The sequence below is a fragment of the Equus caballus genome, chromosome 15 (assembly GCF_041296265.1).
Source record: "Equus caballus isolate H_3958 breed thoroughbred chromosome 15, TB-T2T, whole genome shotgun sequence".
NCBI classification, from domain to species: Eukaryota; Metazoa; Chordata; class Mammalia; order Perissodactyla; family Equidae; genus Equus; species Equus caballus.
Genome location: NC_091698.1, coordinates 55,579,330 through 55,605,737, shown reverse-complemented (window position 1 = coordinate 55,605,737; position 26,408 = coordinate 55,579,330). Strand labels below are relative to the sequence as shown.

At 34.5% G+C, this 26,408-nt stretch overlaps 1 protein-coding gene across 8 annotated transcripts in view; it reads right to left on the bottom strand.

The window, feature by feature from the left end:
* Nucleotides 1–26,408, bottom strand: part of USP34 (ubiquitin specific peptidase 34) — a 253,143-nt gene that overhangs the window by 106,648 nt on the left and 120,087 nt on the right. For 7 of the 8 annotated variants that reach the window (XM_023619043.2, XM_023619045.2, XM_023619046.2 and 4 more), the window contains 9 exons: nt 26,119–26,208; nt 23,585–23,680; nt 18,299–18,381; nt 9,935–10,089; nt 8,664–8,777; nt 7,001–7,100; nt 6,709–6,868; nt 3,892–4,018; nt 3,648–3,795 (listed from right to left, as the gene is read on the bottom strand). In XM_023619043.2, the coding sequence (XP_023474811.1) occupies nt 3,648–3,795; nt 3,892–4,018; nt 6,709–6,868; nt 7,001–7,100; nt 8,664–8,777; nt 9,935–10,089; nt 18,299–18,381; nt 23,585–23,680; nt 26,119–26,208 (1,073 nt within the window). The remainder of the gene's footprint in view (nt 1–3,647; nt 3,796–3,891; nt 4,019–6,708; nt 6,869–7,000; nt 7,101–8,663; nt 8,778–9,934; nt 10,090–18,298; nt 18,382–23,584; nt 23,681–26,118; nt 26,209–26,408) is intronic. The other variant, XM_070235431.1, reaches the window with a different exon arrangement.

Below are 26,408 nucleotides of genomic sequence, written 5' to 3'. Positions count from 1 at the left end.
AGAGATGGAGAAGAGAAAAAGAGAATGAAAGGAGAAAAGGAAAAGAAGAAACAAACAGCTTAGGAGACATTTAATTAGAGGCCCAGAAATTAGTCTGAGGGGAAAGAAAAAAGAAAAGAATATTAGAAAAATATGTAATTGCTAACCTTTTTCAAATTTGACAAATATTATAAACACACAGACTCAAGAAGCTGAACCCAAACTACATAAAGACGCAACAAAGCACAACAATAACCTGCTGGTAATCAACATTAAAGGAAAACCTGTAAAACCAACCACAGTTAAAAAGACACATTGCATACAAAGGATGAAAGATAAGGAAAAGCAGACTTTCGCTCAGAAACTTGACAAGCCAAGTGGTAATGGGAAAACATTTATAAAGTCCTGAAAGAAAAAACTTAACCTAGAAGTCTATATCCAGTGAAAATATCCTTCAAAAGTCAACCTTTTTTGTTTTCAAACAAACAAAAGCTTAAGAAAATTCATCACCAGAAGACCTGGAGTACAAATACTTTTAAAAGAAATTCATTCAAAAAAGAAAAATAAAAAAAAGAAACCAAATGGACATTTCGATCTACACACAGGAATGAAGAATGCCAGAGTGGTAAATACGCGGTAAAGGAAGAGATGAGACCAACGGAAAACAATTAGATAATTAGATAAACATTCTAATTAAAATGCAGGCACCATCAGTGTGGATTTTAAGAGAGTCAACAACTAAGGAAAAAAAAATACCAATATTTTCAAAAAGATATTTCAGTCATGAAAATAGGAGTATTAAAAGAAAGAGGTTAGATAATAAAAGCATGACAGCAAAAGTGAAAAACTCAAAAGAAAGGTTGCAAAATAAAGTTGAGAAGATCTCTCAGGAAGTTGAGTTAAAACTCAAAGAAACGAAACACAGGAAAGAAAAGTGAGTTAGGAATAGTCCAAGTGATGAAACATGCAGATAATAAAGAATTTCTAGAAAGAGAGAAATGATAAAATAGAAGACAGGAAACCAATAAACTCATTTACAAAAATTTCCTCAAACTTAAACGTATAAGTTGCCCAACTAAAAGGGCCCACTAAATATCTAAATACTAAAGTACCCATCACAATTGTTGAAAACAGACCCATACTCAGGCCAAGTACTGTAAAATTTCAGAACGCTAGAAACAAGAAGATGATTCATTAAGCTCTACAAGAAAAAAAAACAGGATATGTAAGAAATATCAGAAATCAAAATAGCTTCAGAACTCTAAACAGCAACAACAGAAGAAATGCAATGCAGCAATATCTCAAATTCTGAAACAAAATTATTTCCAACTTAGAATTTTATACCAAAATTATCATTTAAATACGAAAACATGAGAAATACACTTCTGATCATTCAAAGAAGCAAAAACTTTACTCCATCAATCTTCTCTCAAGAATATACTGGACAACTATATTGTATTTCAGAAAAAAAAAAAAAAGGTAAACCAACAAAGAAGGTATGGGATACTGGAAACAGGATATCCAACACAAGAGAGAGCCAAAAAGAATTACCAAGAGGATGTTAAAGGTATGCTACTGTTGTGCACCAGACACTAGTCTAGGACTAGTGTGACTAAAGAAATACATTATTGAGGGCCATCATGACCAAAATCCCTGCTGCCTTCGTATCATCTTTTCTATCTGAGGAAAGAATGGCAAGTAAATCTAGCCCAAATTCTTATCTGTACCTGGACTGTCCTTACCATACACTACTGAAGTTTCTACTCTCACCTCCAAGTCCTACTGCTTGAATCAGCAGAAGACATTCATATTATTCATAGAAGAAATTCTGATTTGATCTACTCCTGAGAGCTAAAGTGGGTCATAAAGACATTAGGAAAAAAAACCTCTGTCACTATTTCTGTTGGATATTCCAGCATTTTGTCAACATTACAGCACTGAGATACATCTTGACTATGCTGAGACCTATACTTGAGAACCTTCCCATTGATATCCTCAGATGAAGCTTTATAAACCTTTAGAGAAGGGGAAAATGTACACCATCTTTAGCTTGTTTTCTTCTGTGATCCTTTATCCAATAGCAGCTGTACTCCCCTTTTTCTTAATTCATAAAGTTTGTGCTTGCTTATCTGTCTCACAAAACTAAATAAATTGCTTAGGTATATATGTACACACCAGAGGCAAAACTGTAAAGAACATCAAAAGAACAATAAGCTAAAAATCAAGATAGCATTAAGTGGAAATGGAAAAGGACACACAAGCAGCTTCTAATAATGTTCTACTTCTTAATCTGGATGGTAGGTACATGGGCGGTTTTCATTTTATTATTATTCGTTTCATATTTTCTTCTTTATGTACAATACATTTCAATGTAACAAAAGCAGATACCTTTTGACCTGAAAATTCCCTAACTAGGTATTTACCCAACATTAGATAATATATGTATAAGGATATTCTCTGTAGCAGTGTTTGCAGTATCAAAAGAATGGAAATAACCAAAATGTCCATTAATAGAAAACAGGTAAAATAAATCACGGTACCACTATATTATGAATTATGGACATCTTAAAAAGAATGAGGTAACTTTCTACACATACTAAATTAAAATGTTCTCTAAATAATGTTAAACACTACAAGCAAAAGGTAGAAGAATATAAATGGAATGCTACTATTTGTATTTTAAGTGTGTGTGCATATGTGTATATATATGTGTGTATATAAATATTCTCATTATATATTGGTATCTCTAGAAGAATATGTAAGAAACCAGTAATATTTGCCTCAGAAGAAGGGAAATGGGTAGTTTAGAGATGGGGGTAGGAGGGAGACTTTTCAACATCTATTCTTTTATACCAAAAATATTTACTAATTATTCAAGAACAAAATTTAAATAAAGATCTGACATTTTAGAAGATACATATGGCTTTATCTTATGCATGCTACTGTAAAATCATTGGCTCCTTACTAAAAGATGCCAAAGAATTATCCCTCTGTACACAGGCAGGTTAAAAGTCCTAAAAAGAAGCTTTTAAAACTTTAAGATCTTTTTTTCCCGTAATATATATGTAACCTGTTACAGTTTCAGACCTTTAAATTCTAAGTAAGGATAACAGGTTTCATGGTTGTTCCTCTGATTAACTCATATTTTATGTACTATGGAAAGATACTAAAAACGCACTAGTGGTAACAGTAAGGGAAGAATTAAACACACTTTCAGGCCCACACAAAAAATTTCTTAGTATGGTATTTTTTTGGAGGCAAAGGGAGATTCACAGGTGGGATTTAAAGGTGTATTATTTTCAGTTGCTCTGGAAAAAAAAACACACAACAAAACCAAAAATGAAATATAACAAAATGGCAAAACAAAATATTGGGTAAAACTGGGTACTAAGTAGTATATGGAAACAAACTTATTAATAATTTCCACACTGCTTATCAAATAATCTCCAAAAGTAGAATATTTTTGAGAAAAATTAGAACAAATTTTTGCAAATAACATGTGAAGCATCTCTTAACTCTTGCCTAAGAATCAATAGCACCATAGCAAGGGTGGGAGAGGGTGAGGGGGAGCCATGAACATGGCTGGTAGTCTTCAAAAACAAGTAAATGTCTGAGGTTGATATATAAGAGAATCTAGAAAATATGAAAATTTGAACTATTGGACTTACCAGGAAACTCTCCCTTTCGGCTGCTTTGACCAAACTCCTGAAGCTGAGCTTGTTGATTTATTTGTTCTTTCTGTAAATTTTCATACCAATGAGTTACTTCAGCCCTAAGATCTGCTACCTGGTCACTAGGATACATTTCAATAGTCATCTGAAATATGAGATGCAACCGATTTAAAAATACAAAAAATACAGATATTTGAACTGGGAAATGTTATCAATTTGGAAATTAAAACCATGTAACTACCTTGTCAGGAAGTCCAGCTGGCTGGCATACAACCCTTAGCGGCAGGGACTGTTTGTCACTCAGTGCTTTCAAATGACTACTAATACCAGTGCCTTCAATTTGCCATTGTCTGAGATGATAGGCAAACCTAAAACACACAAAAACCACACATAGGAAGAATATCACTTTAAATCATTTTAATATTACAGAAGTTTTTAATATTTTACAAAATGAAAAAGGCCATAAAAGGTTCTAGCACATTCTAATTGACTCCATAGCACTAAGTTTAAGTTTAGAGTCCTCATATTGAATCAAACTTAAATGCATAAATATAGCTAAGAACTCCTAAAAACATAGTTTCCAAGAAAAACTACTGAGGAAAAAGAAATCCCATTATGAAGTTTTTTTTTTTTAAATGGGGGAGGGAGTAGTAGAGGCAGGAAGAATTCAAAGAAACAAACTAATCCGGTAAGTGAAATGGCAAGCTGTCATCCTACATTCAGAAGAGGAAAAAAAATTATTAGGAAATATTTTTCAGAGAGAGAAATGTATTCCCGTAGACATATGTTAACCAGCCTAACAAAATTTGAGAGCCAATTCCATGACTGCTAAAATAATAAAATGAATTACAAAGACTACTATTTCAAAGGAGACAGGCACCTAGCATGACACTCACTAAATATTTGTCAATTTTCTAACTGATTTTCAGTTGTGGAAGACAGGATCCAGGGTACCTGAATTTAGTTAAGAAAAAAATTATCCATGTCTAACACTAACCAGCAATACTAGAATAGAAGGCAGGCAAGTAAAGGAATGAATGGACTTGATTTCCTAGAAGTGATCCAGTATCCAGCTTCTATGACCAAAATCTTAATCTTTTGGGGCCTGATAATTCTTTGTTATGGGGACGGGGCTTGTCTTGTGCACTGCAGGATGTTTAGCAACATCCTTGATCTCTACCCACTATATGACAATAGCACCCCCTTCTCCCTCAAGCGGTGGTAATTAAAAATGTCTCCAGACATTACCTAATGTTCCCTGGGAAACAAAATCACCTCTGGTTGAGAATCACTGTTTAAGACGATAACTTATCTCTTATAAAAAAGAAAACCCTTTTAAAAAGACATTTATTTACTCTTCTAATATAAAGAATATACAAACAATAATTAGTTTAAATTTTCATTCTATAAATGTTAGGCAATTTTAAATTCGTAGTAGTACTAAGCACATTAAGCACCTGAAATTGTATGATACTGCACAAGAATTTGCATGAAAATACCTAGATAAACTTTTTAAACTAGCTCTTAGTTTTTTGAATATTCAATTGTTTCCTAGTTTCTTTACTTGCCACTCACAAAATAAGTATTTATATATATTAACACCAACATTAACTTTTAGAGTAGAACATGAACAAACACAAAGATTTCTATTAAGTAGACTAAAGTCAATTTTTCATGAGTTAGAAAAAAATTTGTACATCTGAGAAGGGATTTTTGAATGGAAATTCACTAAACTTATAAAACGCAGCATTGAATCCTAGAAAATAATTTATTTTTAAAGACTTTTAAAATAAGTATTTACTTTTAAAAACACTGGTAATTTTGTGAGGATTCAGGCTTTGAACCAATAGGACCTTTTTGGTTTATTGTTTGTAGACACTGCAGCATAGAGAAAATTTCCAAAGAATATATATCATATCATTAACAGTAACTATCTCTGATAAGAGACAGAGTACAATGACTTTCATTTTCTATAGTAGTATCTCAGTGTAACATCTGAATTTTAAAATGAGTATGTATTAATTTTTAACTAATTTGAATGACATTGCATTTGCTTATTTATTTTTATTTTTTAAAGTGGTAAAAGTTATGAAACAGTGTGAAGTTTCTGTGCAAAAAACTCTAGAGTTCCCTTACACATTCTTTAAAAACACAAGGAATTATTTAAACAGAATTTCCACAAATTGTAATCATAATCAAAACAAAGAATTTTGCAATGCCCAAATGTTTTAAATCATGGACCCATGTAATTTATAAGGAATGTGTAGAATATCTTTATTATTTGATATTTCCTGATATTTTAAATAAAACGTCAAATATCAATTATATGACTTTCTCATTATCAAACTGAGCTCTGAAGTTGAAAGAAGTTATTAACTTTAACAATTTTTTTCAACACAATTCTTTGTACTTTTACATTTACTCATGATTTTTAACAAACAGAATTTCTGAATTAAAACTATCTACTCACCTTTTATTTCAGTCGATATATTCATAAATGTTAATTTGCTTTATTTCTGTATTACACAGGGTATGTCTAAATTAATTATACAGATATTCATTAACAGAATTTTTGATCATGTTTCCATGGTAAATGGAAATTCAAAATTAAAATACTGTCTCCTAGTCCAGGAAGAAAAAAAAACAGCAAATGAAACAAATGACTCAACTTGATTCAACTATGAGAGATTATTTGATGTTCTTGGTGAGGGTTTTAGTGAACCTTCTTTTGGTAGTGGTGTTCTGCTGTTTCAATCATATTAAAACTTTCTTAGAGATGGAATTCTGTCTAGGTTCTTATTCATGCATATCTTCTGAGAGTCTAACGATTTTTAAAGCTCTGCAATATTTACCAGGAACCTATATTGCCTATTCCATGGTGAAACGGTACATATTATGAATAAAAATTACTTCTATTACTAACCCTTCACTCTTGGTAAGTTATGCTTTCTACCTGCCCCCAACAAAACCTTTAGTTTAAATTTCAGAATACTTTTAGATATGTCAGCAATAAAAAAGCCTGAAATTCACTCTAATTATGTGGTATAAAAAAAATTACCTTCTTCTAAATGCTTCCAGATGTGTCTTCAGCATAAGGAGTCCTCTTTCTATAACAGTGAGACTTGAGTGTGATTCCTGTTCAAGACTGCTAGAGGCTATCATAAGACTCTCCATACATTTACTAATAAATTCTTGCTCCTTCTCCAATCCCGTTTTACCTGAAAATAAGATGTTTAGACATGTATATCAATCCTATAATTGTTTAGTTACATTAAAAAAAACAAATTGTAGCTAAACAAAAAATCCTCATATAAAAAATTACCTATTAGACAATATTTCAAATCACTCACCATTAATATAATAGGAGTTAATATACTGGATAGCTGCTCGACTGACATCACCAGATTGTGCTCTTAAAGCAATGCCCCAAAATTGGTCCATACCACAAAGCTAAGAAAGAAAAATATGACAACAGCTATAAATTTTATTTTTGTCAAACAATGTAAACAAAGACAGAAAGTAACAAATTTAAAAGTCATACAATATCAATGAGTTTTAATATACTATAAAGTATTTAAAAGGTAATTCCTATTACTTACAGTTATGAAATAATAAGGATAAAAGTCTTGGAAATTTCCTCAATTACTGAAATATACCTGTATTGGTTCTAAAAATACATAATTATAAAGCAGCTAATTATATATATGCATAATGTTTAACTCAAAAGTTTTGACTACATGGTGGGAAAAACAAGTCCCCAAAACATGCTACAAAGAAATAACACCACCACACACATAATTATTAGCATAATAATACTTCAAAGCTTTTGTCCAACTTACTCTGATAAAGCCATTGGTTTCAGGTATTCACAGAAAATTAAACAGATATGCTAACGCAAGTTGTTACTTAACTTTATGCTGTTAACTATAAGATGACAAAGAGAATGTTTTCACTGAAAACTGCACAAAAAGTGGGGAGTGAAAGTTCTTAAAAGTTACACAGGGTGAAGACAGATATCCTTCTGATAGGTGACTGAACAGCCTTAGTGTTCATATCATCTACTTAAAAAGCAATATTATATTTCAAAATTAGAGTATGACTACTTCCCTAAGGAAATCAGATCTGTCTGGTTGTCTGATACTACCAAATTGCAACTCACTACAGTGATATCAAAATCAGAGTTAGAACCAAAAAATTAAAAGAAAAAAAAACTATGCAAACAGGAAAAGAAGGTAGATACTATAAAACTATTCTGGATAAAATTAAAATTATTCTTTACCATATAGATTAACATTGGTTTTCTCTATCTTTCTCCTAATAACATAATTAATAAAAAAGTGTGAGTGGATACTACATAAATCAAAGCCATGATTAATAAACTAGAACATCCAATGAGGAAGACTTTCAAATAACACTCTATTAGGAGAGTCTAGGAATAAGGCATTCAACAAAACCTAGTGCCCATCCAACTAGACAAATGGAACTCTAAGCCAGAAATAAGAAGAGAAATTTGTGACAGTCTTCAGTTAATGAACTGGTCGTCATGTCTCATGGTCAGAGATGATTTAGGACAGACATTACCAACAAGAACTCTACAGTTGTCCAAGAGTAACTAAAAGCATGATCACAACAAATGGCATAAAAATCAGACTTCAGAAAAATCAACCTTCTACTTGACAAAACTACTTCCTTATATTATTTAGGAGCTTTTAGGGAACTAAAAGAACACTCAGATGGCCTCTTCTCTGTTAACCAAGGAATGTGTAATAAGCTTTCAGTAAACACAACCAACATTATCTTTGATTGTGAAAAAAAATCACCAAATTTGCTTTGTAAAACTTTTTAAAGCCAAAAGATAAAGCTTTTTAAAACCTAAAAATGAAAGTCTTCATAGCTAGTAAATTCAGTGCTTGGTAGACTATACGAGATAATTCAGTAATCTAATTTGAGGAATAAAAGAAAAATTCCACCTGCTGACCTAATAAAGTGACAAGCCTTTGGATAAATCCATACCTCAGAGTTCGAACCACCATCATAGGCACTGGTGGCCAATCGAGCTAAGTTACAGAGATGCTGAAACAGGTTTAAGCCGGTCATGCTAATCGTTTCAGGTTTTAGCTGGGGCATCTTAAAAAAAAAATTTATTTAAGTTAGTTTAGTGTGATAATTAAGTTGCTAAGATTTTATTTTATTGAATTTAACCACAAATTTAACAAACAAATTTTACGGAAAACATTAAAGAAGGAAATATATCAGCTGAGATTTTTAGTGATAATTTAAAAATTAAAATGAATAATTTAATGAAAATTTTATTCAGGTCATAGTTGAAAGCTGTCTGATGTGTCTCAATTTTCAAGATGTACACAGACCCAGATGAAAGGAAATAAATAAAAAATTTTATCTATTGTATATCTACAGCATACATATTTTTGAGATGTGTAGCTACATGTACAGTTTGTATCCAGGCTTCAAATTAAGATCCTGAAGGTCTATTTGTACTTTTGTCTTAAATCTATTAAGTGATTTAATTTATACGTACCAAAACTCATTCATATATATTCAATTCTACCAGAGAGATAAAGAGAGTTCACAGAGAGTCTTTCTAATCTCAAAAATAAGCATAAAATAAAAAGTCTACTGCTTTATTAACATCAATGCTTCAAAATTCAAATAGAAAATTATCACCTGAACCAACTGTGGCATCTGATAAAGGAGAATGAAAACTGAAGACTATCTTTAATATCATGACAGCACTTCCTAAAACTGCCTTTCCAAGGATCTACCAAAAAGTCTAGAGATTGACTTATATCTGACAGAAGGCTGGCTGAAACCACAACCATTTAACTAAGGAAAAGTCAGAAAATACAGCTCTCACACTAGTGGATGTTGAGTACCATTCCTGAAAATTGAGCTACAATGCTATTATTTAAAAAAAAAAACAACAAACCCAAACCCCCCACATTTCTTATTAATGTTTACCTGAAGAATTACTCTAATTACTGTTAGTTTAAGTACTTTAGCTAAGGAAAAGAATATTTTTGTGGATATAAACTAAGTATTCACTTAAATACAAACACTGTAGAAGACAAAATTAAAGCAAAATCTAGGCAGCAAAATTTACATAAGGTAAAAAACATGCTGAAAAACAGTAGTACATTTGTGTTTTTTTAAAAAAACTATGTCAAAAGAGGAAAGATGAACATTACAGAGTTTATATTTCAAGAGATAAAAAGGAAACATGGAAAAACAATATAAACAATGAAACAGTCAAAAAATAAAATTACCTTCTCCAGAAAAAGATGTTTGTAGGTTTCCATTCCCATAGCATGTTGATCTTTACTTCGAACTTGATTTAAAAACCAATGAAGTGCGTCGTCATAACACTCAGAATCTTCTACTAAGCAGTGCCATAAAATGTCGACTTGCTCTAAACTTAACCCTACATAAAAATTAACAATTTTGAATCATGGTACATACAACATTTTGGTCCTAATCCAATGTACTAGAAGCACCAATACATCCAGGAATATAAAGGAGATGTTTTATAACAATTTATAAAAATTATTTCGTAAGAGATTTCACATAAGGTATGTTTTCCAAATGTAGTTAAATATAATCCACATATAAATCATCAAAAAACACAGAACTTATATAGTATCTTGGAAGAGCCATTTGGTCTGGAAAATCATTCTCCCTAAAATATGAACATATCATTCTATTACAGTAAATATGATTAAGGAGAGTTAACCCAAAAAGTTGAGGAGTTAGTTCTAAGGTTTAAGAGTTAAAAATAGAGTGGATACCATGTTCAAAAGCTCCTTCTCTACACATAAGAGATGAACAATAAATGTCAATAAGTATTATTTTTGTAAACTATGAAAAAAAGGATCCTTATGATGAATAAAGCGAAAGGAAACTGACTGCCTAAAACAGATAAGAGAAATACATCAGGTGTTATAATTAGCTGGGAAGTCAATGTAAAGAGATAAAATCTGTATGGTATTTTGACCCAAGTATTAAAAGATTCCAAAGTGTGGCAGAAGGAAGTCAGGAGAACTATTTGCAACCAAAGAGAAGACATTATAGCAATCACAAGTCTGAATGTGGATATGGGAGACAATCCAAATGGGAAGAATAAAAGCATCATAGAGATTTTGAAAGTATATCATAAGGGGTTCCAAAGTTTGGGGTTGTTCCCCAGAATCAGAAGGGATATGAAGGTACGACAGAATCATAAAAAACTTCTCCCTTTCTTGGGAAAAGTACGTGAAATCCAGAATATGGAAAAACACCTCATAAAATATTTACTTAGCAAGAGTATCAGTCTATAAAGCGTCTGATCAGAAAAAAAGTATCTGTTTCTCACAGAAACAGTTAACGTATAGATTCTTTGTTCTAAGAAGAACTTGTGCCCCTGGGAGACAACATAAAAAACACAGAAATAAGATGGTGTCAAGATGGCAGTGTAAGCAGATGCTGAACTCACCTCCACACATGAACACAACAAATTTAGAACGACTCTTAGAACAATTAACCCTGAGAGAGAACTGAAAACTGGATAAAAAGAACCCTGGCAACAAGAGACAGTGCTGACTGAGGTGGAAGAGGCAGAAATTCTTTTCTAGAGAGAAAAAAGCCACCTTCTAGCCGTGGTACTTCATGGCCAGCTGGGAACAATATTAAGGTATGAAGCCTTTCCTGGAGGAGTGGGGATCTGAGCAGGAGAGTGTTATTGCTATAAGCAGCTTTAGGACTCAGCACAACCTTGGAGACAAGTGTCATAGTATCTGGCTTTGCTAGCTATTCACTACAGCAAGGAATATCCCTAGAAAAGTTATCAGACATAAGGGAAAAAGAAGCCTGCTCCTAAAGGGCCCCCACACAAATTAACCTGTTTTAGAAACCAACCTAAAATCAACAGAAAGAAAGGTACACAGTACTTTGGTGAAAAGAGACTCACTTGATAGGCTCTGGGTGCCTCTCAGTAAGAGGTGAGACCTCCCCAGGAACTGAGACATTGGCAGCAGCCATTATTGTGACCTAATATAGGCACGCTGACACAGACACTGATAGATGCCATTGGAGTTCTTCCTCTAGCCTGTTAGCCAAGGGCTCTACCCCATGCACTAAAGCACTGATAGAGCACCAATTTAATCCAGTTCAGCCAGGGCAGGCAGCCCACCCCAGGGACTGGCCCCAAATAAGAGCAAGCCCTTGGGAAAACATGTGGGCCCATATAGGTGGAGTGCCTGGAACCTCCGCAGGGCAAGTGTATACAAGGAGCAGGTATAGTGTGTGAGGTGTTGGGGGAGTGTGTAGGGCCAACGCAGTGAGGCGACTAGGTGTGCTTCAGTAGGTCAGGGTGTGCACATGGGCAGGACTGTGCTGATGGGGTGTGTGACCCTGTGGGTGGTGGGGCTTGTGAGCTGCAGCAGACTTGTGCTTCTCAAACAGCCAGATAGGGGACTAGCCCTACCTTCCAAGGCCTGAAACAACTGGGTGCTCCATGCTTGGGGCCAGCCCCACTCAGCTGCAATCCTACGAGAGCTAACAACAGCCTTGGAGGGCAGAGGCTTACAGCAATTGTAACCCCTTGAGCCTAGCAACCAGCCATGCTGGGGGCCTACTCACTTAACAGAAAAACTGCAACAGGAATGTGCTATTAGACATTACAGCCAACGGTGCTGCAGCTCCCCAAGCCCAATAAAGTGACTGAAGGGTCCATACCAATCACATGCAGCTGAGCATTACAAACAGCCAGGCAGCGGGACAACCTAGCCTCCCCGGGCACCCGCAGCAAGAGCAACCCTGCAACAACAGAATGACACATGTAGCCCAAACAGCACAAACTCCTGGAACATTTGGAATTGGTGATGAGAAGGAAGCACACTGCTGGGCCTCATAATGCAGCTCTTACATAAGGCCACCTCTCCAAGTTTGGGGGATATAGCTGACTTAACTCATACATAGATATAAGCACTCAGACAGACACAAAATGAGGAGACAAAGGAATACATTCCAAGTAACGGAACAGAACAAAACCCCAGAAAAAGAACTAAACAAAACAGAGATACCTGACAAAGAGTACAAACGAAGAGTCATAAGGATGCTCACTGATCTTGGGAGAATAATGGATGAACTCAGTGAGAACTTCAACAAAGAATTGGAAAATATAAAGAAGAAACAATTAGAAATGAAGAATATCGTAATGGAAATGAAAACTTCACTAGAGGGATTCAAAAGCAGAGTAGATGATACAGAAAGAATGGATCACTTAGCTGGATGAAAGACTAGAGGAAATCACCAAAGCTGAACAGATAAAAGAGAAAGAATTAAAAAGAATGAGGACAGTCTAAGGGACCTCTGGGACAACATCAAGTGTGCTAATATCCGTATTATAGATGTGCCAGAAGGAGAAGAGAGAGACAAAGGGGCAGAGAATCTATTTGAAGAAATAATAACTGAAAACTTTCCTAAACTAGGGAAGGAAATAGACATCCAGGTAAGGGAGCACGGAGAGCACCAAACGAGATAAAACCAAAGAGGCCCACAAGAAGACACATTATAATTAAAATGAAAAGAATTAAAGATAAAGAGAGAATCCTAGAAGTCGCAAGAGAAAGGCAACAAGTTACATACAAAGGAAATCCCATAACGCTATCAGTGGGCTTCTCAGCAGAAACCTTACAGGCTAGAAGGGACTGGCACAATATATTTAAAGTGCAGAAAGGTAAAAACCTACATACAAAAATACTCTACTAAGCAAGGCTGTCATTCAGAATGGAAGGAGAGGTAAACAGTTTTCCAGACAAGCAAAAACTAAAGGAGTTTATCACCAAGAAACTAGTCTTACAAGAAATGCTAAAGGGACTTATTTAAGTGGAAAAGATGGGGCCAGTCCTGTGGCTGAGTGGTTAAGTTTGCATGCTCCGCTTCAGTGGCTGGGGGTTCACCAGTTCGGATCCTGGGCACAGACCTACACACCGCTCATCAAGCCATACTGCAGCAGCATCCCACATGGAAGAACCAGAAATACTTACAAGTAGGATATATAACTGCACTGGGGCTTTGGGGAAGGAAAAAAGGAGGAAGATTAGCAATAGATGTTAGATCAGGGTCAATCATCCTCACCAAAAGCATAACTTAAAAAAAAAAAAGAAAAGAAAACCCTTGAGTTTAAGTGGAAAAGAAAGAACTACAAATAGGCAAAAGAAATGATCACACACAAAGAAAACAGGAATAAAATCACTGGTAGACACAAATATACAATAAAGGTAGCAGATCAACTACCTATGAAGCTAATATGAAGGTCAAAAGTAAAAAGTACTAAAATTATCTATTTCCATGATAAGAGGGTAACAGATACACATGTTTAAAAAAAGAGATTATATATCAAAAATATGAAAATGTGGGCGAACGGGAGTATAAGAGTAGAGCTGTTAGCAAGAGGTCAAACTAAAGAGATCATCAACTTAATATAGACTGTAATATATGTAGGTTATAGTATATGAACCTCATGGTAATTACAAGCCAGAAACCCATAATAAACACACAAAAAATCAGGAGAAAGGAACCCAAACATAATACTAAAGACAGCCATCAAATCACAAGGGAAGAGAGCAAGAGAAGAAGAAAGGAATGGAGAACAACTAAAACACCCAGAAAAAGGAAAAAAATGCTATGAAGTACATTCTTATCAACAGCTACTTTAAATGTCAATAGACTAGATGCTCCAATCAAAATGCATAGGGTGGCCTATTGGATAAAAAAAAAAAAGACCCATACATATGCTGCATACAAGAGACATACTTCAGACGCAAAGACACTCACAAATTGAAAGTGAAGGGATGGAAAAACATACTCCATGCAAATGGCAATGAAAAGAAAGGTGGCGTAGCAATACTTATCTCAGACAAAATAGACTCTAAAACAAAAACTGTAACAAGAGACAAAGAAGGGCACTACCTAATGATAAAAGGAACAATCCAAAAGAGGATATAACACTTGTAAAAATCTATGCACCCAACTTACCAGCACCTAAACATATAAAGTAATTATAAAAAGACATAACAGAAGAAGTAGACAGTAACACAATAATAGAAGGGGACTTTAACACTCCACTTACACCAATGGATAGAACATCCAAACAGAAGATCTCTAAGGAAACACTGGCCTTAAATGATACATTAGACCAGATGGATTTGGTAGATACAGAGAGAGAACATTCCATCTGAAAACCAAAGAATACACATTCTTTTCAAATGTACATCGTTCATTCTCCAGGATAGATCACATATTAGGCCACAAAACATGTCTCAATAAATTTAAGACTGAAATAATACCAGGTATCTTTTCTGACCACATTGGTATGAAGCTAGAAATCAACTACAGGAAGAAAATCAGAAAAGCAACAAATATGTGGAGATTAAACAAACTGCTACTGAACAATGATTGGGTCAATGAAGAAAACAAAGGAGAAATTGAAAAATACCTGAAGACAAATGGAAACAAAAACACAACATACCAAAATCCATAGGATACAAACAACAGCGGTTCTGAGAGGGAAGTCTGCACAGAAATACAGGCCTACGTCAACAAACAAGAAAAATCTCAAATAAACAATTTAACAGTGCACGTAAAGGAACTGGAAAAAGAAGAACAAAGAAAGCCCAAAATTAGTAGAAGGAAGGAAATAAAAATCAGAGCAGAAATAAATGGAGACTAAAAAACAAAAATAGAAAAAAAAACTCAATGAAACTAAGAGCTGGTTCTTTGAAAAGACAAACAAAATTCATGAACCTTTAGCTACTCACCAAGAAAAAAAGAGAGAAGGCTCAACTAAACAAAATCAGAAATCAAAGAGGAGAAATTACAATGGACTGCTCAAAAGTACAAAAGATTATAAGAGAATAGTATGAAAAGTCATACGCCAACATATTAGATAATCTGAAAGAAATGGATAAATTCTTAGAATCATACAACCTTGCAACCTGAATCAGGAAGAAATAGAGAATTTGAATAGACTAATTATCAGTAAGGAGATCAAAACAGTAATCAAAAACCTCCCCAAAAATAAAAGTCTAAGACTAGATGGCTTCCCTAGTAAATTCTACCAAACATTCAAAGAACATTAAATATCTATCCTTCTCAAACTCTTCCAAAAAACTAAAGAGGAGGGGAAGCTGTTGAGATAAGGAAATTCTCATACACTGCTTGTGTGAGTGCAAACTGGTGTAGCTACTAGGGAAAACAGTATGGAGAGTCCTCAAAAAATTAAGAATAGAGCTACCATAGGATCCAGCTATTTTTATCCAAAGAACTTGAAAACACAAATGCATAAAGATATATTCACTCCAATGTTCACTGGAGCATTGTTCAAAATAGCCGAAAATTGGAAGCAACCTAGATGCCCATTAAGGGATGAATGGATAAAGAAGATGTGGTATATATACACAATGGAATAGTACTCAGCCATAAGAAATGATGAAATCTGGCCATTTGTGACAACATGGATGGACCTTGGGGGTATTATGCTATGTGCAACAAGTCACAGGGAGAAAGTCAAATACCATATGATCTCTCTTATAAATAAAAGATAAAAACAACAAACACATAAATAAATAAAAGGAAACAGAAAAGTTCTCAACTTTTCCAAAAACCAAACCAGAAGTAACCTTTACTGTACATTATAACTTAAACACATTAATTAATTAAGAAGAGAGATAAGCGAAGAAAATAGTTGTCCTACAAAAAAAGGTGTCCAGGTAAATTACAATAAACTATATGATAAAACAGAAATGTATTCATAAATGGCTGAATCACCAATCCACATTCAATAGGCAATGTATAAGCTTTTGTTGTTGTTTCAAGTTTTTAAAAAGAACAGATATGGAGGCCGGTCCCATGACATAGTGGTTAAGTCTGGTGCACTCTGCTTCGGTGGCTCGGGGTTTGCAGGTTCGGATCCCTGGTGAGGACCTACATCACTCATCAAGCCATGCTGTGGCGGCAACCCACATACAAAAGAGGAAGACTGACACAAATGTTAGCTCAGGTATAATCTTCCTTTAGCAAAAGGAGAAAGATTGGCAACAGACGTTAGCTCAGAGCAAATCTTCCTCATCAAAAAAAAGAGAAAAGATAATAGTTATTGGTATACTGAAAATCAGTATTCTCAAATATAACTCTGGAGTGACCACATTATACCTGACAGGAATTGTGTCAGTAAGAGAAGCATAATTCTGATGTGGGAGAAGCAAAGTTTTCCATTTGATTCTATCTGGACAATAGCTACCATAAGCATATACAACACAGAATCCATACAGCCATGCACTGCATAACATTTTGGACAACAATGGACCACATACATGATGGTGAGTCTATAAGATTAGTACCATATAGCCTAAGTGTGTAGTAGGCTATCTCATCTAGGTTTGTGTAAGTACAATCTATGATGTTTGCACAATGACAAAATCACCTAACAGTACATTTCTGAGAACATATACCCATCATTAAGCAATGCATGACTGTACTGTGTTCACTGGGATGGGAAGAGCAAAATAAATAATTCATTACTCAAATACTGCAAAGACATGTTAACATTTTTCAATGTGAATCTATGTTCAACAAACATGAAACTTAACAGTCATGTGAAATTATTTATGCTGACAATATTTGTTTTGGTTTGACTTCTCCATGTGGAAGATTGGTGTTTTCTGTTTTATATTATTTATTTGTTGTATGTTATCAGTCACAATGGGTATGACAAATGATCTAATAAACATGAAACAGAAGTTTCCTATCAAAAATAGGTATCTTCTTTTCGAAATCTGTTGGTATCACGATGTTAGCGGCTTTTGTTACAAATATCTTCAAGAAATTATAGACAAACAGTAAGATAAACATATGGACTTAAAAAGAGTCATGATGACACTTCTCAGACTAGCAAGACACTCATGAGTTTGACTACATTAACCATACCTCAACAAAGAGAATGTCCTAACAAATGAGGTTTGTTGACATGGAAACACAGAAAAAGAAGAATGTGGAGAAGGAAAGATAACAGACTAGCAAGAGCACGGGAGCCCTGGCCAAAAGAAATCAAGCTCCCTCCCCTCTTGTAAGAACATCTATCATGTGGATTTGGATACAGTCCACACTCTGAATATTCCAGATCAATTTCTATTTTTTTCACATTAACTATTAATGAAATTGAATTTGAGATTCATCTAAGAAAAACTAGGGTCTCAATGTCTCTATCACCTATGAAGCCAAGCAATTTTGGATAAGATTAGCCTGATAATAATATGTAGACAGTGGCTGTTTTCAACTGGAGTGATAGGAATATTCTATAACCAAAGGTAACAAAAGACAGTCACTCTAACATGATATGTTCTTCTGTCCCAAATATTTTGTTCTTGAAATGAGTCATTTATCCACTGCAAAGATCGTTTATCCATCTTTATCAGAGATTGAAGCAAGAATGCATCAGGGTAACAGTCATATTGCTACAAAGACTGAGAGGACATTCAGTATTGAAGATAATTTAATCACTATAGGAATCTAAAGGCATGAGTACCTTTGACTGGACTCTTACAAGAGTCAATACAGATCTAAAAATTGATTAAAATGCTAATTGAAAAACTTACTGAAGTGATCAGGTGATCCCAGAGTTGAAAACACACAAGTCAAGAACTGAAGTCGAACTTGAACTTCGGCACTATGGCTGTACCTATATTTAAAAAATCATTAAAATAATTAACTGAAAGATCCTATTTCTTAATTATTTTTAAACATTTAATGGCCCTAATCTTAAATTATACCAAAGAAGTAAAACTCAATTTTAATAACTCACAATTATTAAATATTTTAATTACATAACTATGGTTACACAAAATGGTCATAAGCCAAATGCTGAGATTTACATTAAGAAATTATAAAAGTCGGCAAACTATTAGAAAACATACTTTCAAATTAAATGATGAAAAAGTGTGTAAGAACTCAAGAGTGGAATAAAACAAATACGTCATTTTGAAATTATGCAATATGCACATTAATGAGAATAGTTAATAAAAAACTACATCTGTAACTAAAAATTACGTTTCATTATCACTGTCCCTCCAGTGATTAACACAATTCCTTAAACAAGAAACGCTAATGAAAATATCATTTTCATAAATCTAGTTCATAAAGAACACAGCTAATACACAATTGGCATTTTTGAATGTGATTTTAAACCTAAGCACTTTTTTTTTTTGTGAGGAAGATTAGCCCTGAGCTAACTACTGCCAATCCTCCTCTTTTTGCTGAGGAAGACTGGCCGTGAGCTAACATCCATGCCCATCTTCCTCTACTTTATTCGTGGGCCACAGCATGGCTTTTGCCAAGTGGTGCCACATCCGCACCCGGGATCTGAACCGGCGAACCCCAGGCTGCCAAGAAGCAGAATGTGTGAACTTAACTGCTGCACCACCAGGCCGGCCCCCTAAATCTAAGCACTTCTAATTCATGTACACAAAATTCAATGGTTAATGTAAGAGTTGCTTTGGAAGCTTGTTAAGTAGGTGATTTCACATGGTTCCCTGGGAATTCAGTTTGCAGGCATTTGCAAAGGAAAAGCATTTTAAGAATCAAGTGTTGGTCTGTGGGGGAGGAAGGATAGGAGATGAACCTAAAGAGGTAGACAGGAGCTGGATTGTGACCAGTCTGAATGTCACAAGAGTTTGGTATTATTCTGGATAGAAAAGGGAGTCACTGAAGGGTGTTGGGGGAAGAGGGAGCAAACGATCAGGTATGGATTTTAAGATTCCTTTAGCAACTCTGTGAACTGCATATTGAACAGTGTCTGTAATACCATAACAATCCAGCACCCACAAGCAGCTGAGCACCCAATAAATGAGACTAAATCAATCATGAGTTATCTCTCTGTCACAAATAAAAAGGCTGGTTGCGGGTGAACTGCCAAAATTACTTTGCCAACAAAGGCAGCAGCCACTCTGAGCCCTTATCTTACCCCTGCTTGCAGAGAATCAAACAGCCTCTTAATTCAATTTCATATAATATTTAAGTAAGTGCAAAATTTTAAAAGCTTCCCAAAATAAGCTGGTTTCAAAACTTACACTAGATTCAATGTTGAAGTTTAAAGTAAAGTTTTCTAAAGAATGAGTTTACTAGATATCTTTGCTGCTTTTTACTGTCTTGCATTAAGGTTTGCAAACAAAAATGAACTTTTGCTTCATGTTGTTGCAGTGCACTTTGTGAAGATGGAACTACATGTGCCAAGGTGGCTGGGGGAGGGGAAAATATAGTAAACAACTCACAGTCTAGAATGCTATCCAGATAAAATTCAAGAACAGCTCTTAGCAGCTTTTTCTCCTTTTACTAAAAGGACAGAGATTTTATCGGAGAGGCCTTGGAATACAGGTTCAAATACAAGTTCTATCATCCAACAGTTCTGTGCTTTTAAGCAAGTTACTGCACTTCTCAGAGCCTGAGGCTGCGGGATACTGGTCACAGACATAAAATGGGAATGAAGTCTTGTCCTTTACAAAGTACCTTTATTTCCTGAATACTTCCTTCCCCTATACTTGCATCTCAGAGTAAGGGACCCATAATCCAAGAAGGCATGGATCCAGTCCCTTTGTCCTCCCTTCTTTACCTTCCACAGTAGAGCCATTGGCTCCACACTTCAAAGGACTCTGCTCTTTCAGGGTCCCATGGCAGTTGAAATCACCAGGAAATTTCCTGGGATGCAAAAACAAAGATGACATGAATACTGAAAACTCTCATGGGCTTGTCCATGGCTTCTGACATTACAAGAAATATAAGACAAAAATAATCCCCCCACAGGGACAAAACTTTAGTGACAAACTCAAGTTGCTGAGTTTCAAGAAATATGTAACACGTCCATCTAGAAAAGGAAGTGTTATCTTTCATGCCACAAAGATCTTTTTTGTCCTAGGTGAAAATCTCAGAACTCGCCTACAGTAATTTCCACTGAAAATGGAAAATAATGTACCACAAACTCATCAAGTCAGTATGCTTTAACAAAGAGTAGCACATGTACAACTCTGTTTCACAGCCTGAAGGAACAAGGGAGTTACAGCAAAACAGTTCAGACAGCATCTCTCTGTTCTAAGGTTTTATTTTCCTAAAATGCCAGGCAGCAAAGGAGATTAGAGGATTGGAAACATACCGTGGTGTACCCTAGGGTAGTATAAAATTCATCTCCAAAGTACACCACTCCTCTATTTATCTTTTTCATCACAGAAGCAAAGCTTGTAGGAGGCTCCACATCTGGTTCCACTAATAAAGTGAGCAACTTCACTGTAGCCAATGCTGTGAACAACCATGCCTCAGATCTGTGTTCATTTCTTGGCATTGAATGGTGGACTTTCTCTTTCTGAGGATGATTCATCTATGTCTTCCACTCCCCTCTCTTAAGCCTCCTATCCCTACTCTTTAAACCCACAGGCTTATGGCTGAGGTGGGAGCTCTTTCATAACTCAGTATTTATTTCTCTATTGACAGGTAACTTGAATTCACTGTCTCCTAAAAATGCTGAAGATGTGGGTCATGTGTGGTTTTATTTCCACTCCTTGTTGACCTTATGATTTTTAGAGAGGATGTATAGAGATGCTCAGATTCAGGCGGCAACGATTATCCTCGACTTCTGCTTCAAGGAGAATAATTAAAGAAGGACACAGACTATGAAGAACAACTAAAATTGTAACAGGATTTAAAGAGAATGCATCTTGCCTAGTGGTAACTTTTGTAAGCAAAGCTATGGAATAGAGTAAGTTTAAGGAAGTATCTCAGAAATAATTTGATAGGCTTATAGAATAGGATGTCTAAAAAAACAAAACTACAGAAGAATAAACAAGAAAGGTTTGTTGAATTTAGATTCTGGAGGACACATAATACTAGGTTGAAGAAACTAGAATTTATTTTTTATACAGTGAAGAATCTAAATGGCGTAAGGGGTGAGCTTCTTGTTTGTTTCGTATCACAGTGTGTTTTACCCAGGTAAGTAGAATTTATAGATAATCTACTATGTGCCAGGTGCGACTTAATAAATTACTTCATTTAATTCTTAAAAAAACTTATGAGGCAAATAATTTGGATTTAATAGAGAGGTAAATAATTTAAATAAGGTCAATACAATAGATTCATAATCTAAACGCAGGTCTGTATAATTCTCAAGCCCATGTGTTTTCCACCAATACCATATTGCCTTCCTAATTTAATAAGGATAAGGAATTAACGAGCATGGGGGAGAGTGAGGCAAGAAGATAGAGAGAGGTTGGTTAAAAGGACTGGAATAGTGTTGGTAAGAATGTCAACTTGCGGAAAGACATGGGATATATTGTAGCACTGAGATAACTAGAGACTGTCAACGGTATAATGCAGCACTCAAGAATATGAATTACAGAAAAGAGACTGCTCCACTGTTTATAAAATGTGTGTTTATAAAATGAATTATAGAAACCCTGGCTCCACTATTTATAAAACGTGTGATTTTAGGCAAGTTATTTATCAGCTCATAGCTTAAACGTTCTCATTTCTAAAATGAGACTGCCTACCTCAAATGGGTTGTTGTGTATCTTCAAGTAATACCTAATACTTAAATGGTATCTGGCACATAGTATCAATGAACACTGGCTGTTTTTAATCATCACCATCATTATTATTCATGTTTGGAAATAAAAAATATAAAAAAGGCTCCAAGTCACCAAGTTTTAGGTGACTGGGAGGATGGGTGTACTCTGAAGGACATAGTAAAATCTGGAGAAAGAACTGACTTTTGGGGAAAAATGAGCGAATTCATTTTTTTTGAAGGTGAATAAACATGCCTAAAGGTCTATTGCTTCTCTGAACACTCCTACAGTCTACTCAATTTCCACCTATGTGGAAGTTTGCTATGTGGGTATTTTCACAATAATCGCTGTGGCTACTTCTCTTATTCACTGACATGCTGATACTGACAATGATCTGGTTTCCTCAACTCAGCCATAGAGCCCACAAATTATTAACTCACAAGCAGAAAACTTCTGAATTTTACATGTTTCCTTCTATGCAGGTATCTCCCTATAAGAAGCTTTAAACACAGCTATACCACTAACCAATTTCTACCAATTCTTATCCAAAGTCACTTGCTAATTTTTAAAATATTTTCGATGATGAAATATTAACCAGTTACATCATCACAGTTTTTAAATTTTCCATATGTATTCTAAACTTTCTAATACTAGAATCCAATTATAATAATAAAGGAAAAGGTTTTAAATTAACTATATGTTAAATCTATTTGTTTCGAATATTTAAAAATTTTAGAATCAATGGCCTAATAAGAAGGCAAGGGGGCGGGCCTGGTGGTGCAGCAGTTAAGTGTGCATGTTCTGCTTTGGCAGCCCGGGATTCGCCGGTTCAGATCCTGGGTGCGGACATGGCACTGCTTGCAAAGCCAGGCTGTGGGAGGTGTCCCACATATACAGTAGAGGAAGATGGGCATGGATGTTAGCTCACGGCCAGTCTTCCTCAGCAAAAAGAGGAGGATTGGCAGTAGATGTTAGCTCAGGGCTGATCTTCCTCAAAAAAAAAAAAGAAAGAAAGAAGACAAGGATATTGATGATTTCTGAAAAAATATATACTTTTGATCCCTGAAAACGATGACTTTGAACAGAACTCAACAGTGAAGGCTAACCAGCCCCTGAAAGTTATATAACCTACATTTCTCTAAGCTAAAGAATTATAAAAATAACCTTGTAAAATTCTTCAACTTAAAAAGAGTCTTTCTATCTCTTAAAATTTTTACAACTAAAATTTTCATTATATTTATCACCATTGAAAGAAAAAGAGTAGGAACACTGGAAAATTATCTTGGAGGAAAGACAATCAACACTTAAACATAACTAAGCTAGTTAAAGGATACTTACAGTGCATGTTTTTGTCTTCCTTCTCTTACAGCTTGAATATAGTATACCAAATTATCAAAGAAAAGCTTCATCATGTTCAGTTCTTTTTCTGCCCACCTGACCCAATTGAAAGAAGAAATAATTTTAAAGGCATGAGTAAGAGAATAAATCTATTCTAGGAAGGAAAAAACTGTATATCTAAAAAAAATCTTCAAATGCAAAATCTTTCAATTATCAAAACTTACAAGCTCTATTTATATTTGAATTGTGAAAAGATATAAAGCAATCGACCTTAATTTTTATGAATTTAAAGAACCACTGTTTTTTGATCTCAAGTTTATCCCTGTGCAGGGGATAAAATGTCTGGCAGAATGCTAATTATAAATGACTAATATAAGTTAATACCAAAAATAGTATGATACAGTCCATATAGGAATGGACTGTGTGCCTTGGTAATTATTTAGCAGAACTGAGCAGAGTGCCTGGCACATAGAACACATACAGTATAAACTTACTGAATCAATCAGTTTTTCTTTTTTTACTGTCAATAATTTGTGGGTTTTTTATTTTTTTATTTTTCCTTTTTCTCCCCAAAGCTCCCTGGTACAGAGTTGTATACTTTAGTTGTGGGTCCTTATAATTTGTTTTTAACAAGTTTTTAAATCAAAAAAACATTCAAGTATTAAGTTCCAAAATAACCTAGAAACACTAGAATAAAAAAGTGATAAATACAATCAGAGATCCTAGAGTCCATAAATTTTCCTAACAATCTATTTCATACAAGACTTTCTAGCAAATCATCTGCTATAATGTACAGATGTATTAAAATCCCAAAACGTCTAATGTAACTTACATCATGTTTTTGCTATAGCCCTCTTTCCAAAATAAGTTACTCTCGCCTCGCCAATCACTTAATGAAGAGCAAGTGGTAGAAAGAAAATGTTCAGTAAGACTTAAGCTTGAAACCAGTTCCAATACACTTGCTGCAAGGCTTTGGGCAAGTAACCTAACCTCTTGAAGTCTGTTTACTGGTTATCTGAAGACTTACCAAGAGGATCAGGGATAACAATTTCCAATTTTAAAATATGGGCCATAAGAGTTTAAGAGATAATATGTACCAAATGTTGACTTGTTGAGTGCTGCTGCACATAATAGATTCACAATACGTGGAAGTTTTTTATTATTGATGCCAACTAACCATAGGAGCTCAGAGTTCTTCTAAGTGATCCTCTTGATGAGATTTAGGATACCAGTCTCATGTTGGAAACCATGTGAACTGCAACTAACTGATCTTATTTACATCAAATTTACGGAAATAAAAGAGTTTCAACTCAATATACTTAGGTTCAAGTACTTGATAAGTAACTGAATATTCAGTTTGCCACTTCTATAATAAGTTAGTTACTCCTTAACTCAAATGGCTACAGAATGTCACCAACTTGCCCAAGTTAGCAACAGGTGAATCCCTTTAAAACATTAGAATTTTGCAATTCAGCCATTTAAAAATCATGAGAAGAGTCAAGGAAATAAGATTAACTCTATTTATACTTAAAGGATGCTAAATGCTTTCCCCTACCCCCCTGTTTAGAATCTCAGGGACCTTTCTTGCACTCACAAATGGAACTGTCACTAGAGTCACACTGTAACATTAACCAAAAAGAGAGACTTTCTAACATGCTTTTAAAAAGATAATAGAGGTTCGGGTTAAACAGATCCTCTTTAAAAGAGCAATAAACAGCAAGGGCTATAACTCAGGATAACTAACTTCATCCTACTTAGAACCATAGTACAGACTTCCAAGAATTTTTTAAATGGTGAAAACAAACAAGTGCTCTCATCATTTAATTTTAGATTTGAGAAGGAATTAGGTAAAAAGCCATCCTGTGTGACCTCACAAATGAATCCTTCAACAGGTCTAATATTTCCTAAAATTTAAATGTCTCTGGAATCACTCCAAAAGTTTTTTGAATAAAGCACATAACACATTCTTAGAGCTTAAGGAAATGATGGTGATAGCCAGTTTTCTCTAGAATATTACCAAAAATTGAATCAATTTCACATAAAACTAGTAACCTTGAAAGAACTCTAACATTCATTAATCATAAATTCTCTATAAATGTAAAGGAGTAATAGATGGAGTCAAGATTACCCCTAACGTAATGTCTAGAACCAATTACTAGTAACGGAAAAATATTAAAGGCATCCTACAATGTTTATTTTACTGTGGATCTTCATCAGGAGATGAAGCTTTGCTATGGCCAGATATACTAAAAATCTTTACCTGAAACTTAGAGCATTAATTTCTACGATATTTTTCTGAAACTACAAAGAATACAAAAGTCAGATTTTCCTGGTGATGGGGATATAATCCCCATGGGGCTAAGCAGCAGAGATAGCACTCTGAGAAATCTAGAAAACATCTGAAACACATGAAACTCAAATTTTCTTGGTGCAGAATAAAAGCTAGTAAGTTATTCAAAACTTTGCTTGATAACTATGGTTTGAAGGAAAAAATCTCTCTAAAATGAATACTTTTGTTTCTTTCATTTACTTACATTGTAATCCAATGTGTGTCATAACTGCTCCCAAACTGCTGAAAAGTACCAAACAGTTTTGGAAGAAGACGAAGTGAAATTACTACTGATCTGAAAGAGCAAAAACAAAGAGTAGTTAAAATTATTTTATTCAATAACTATCAGTAATTCTAGCTTTTTATAGAAATTCAGATTTAAAATCTTAAATAAAAGGATTTAATGAACTTTACAATTATATTTCTTATGCAAACATTAAAATTTTTTTTCTAAAGTATAAATTTATTTTATTCATTGAGGCAAGAAATCTAAGA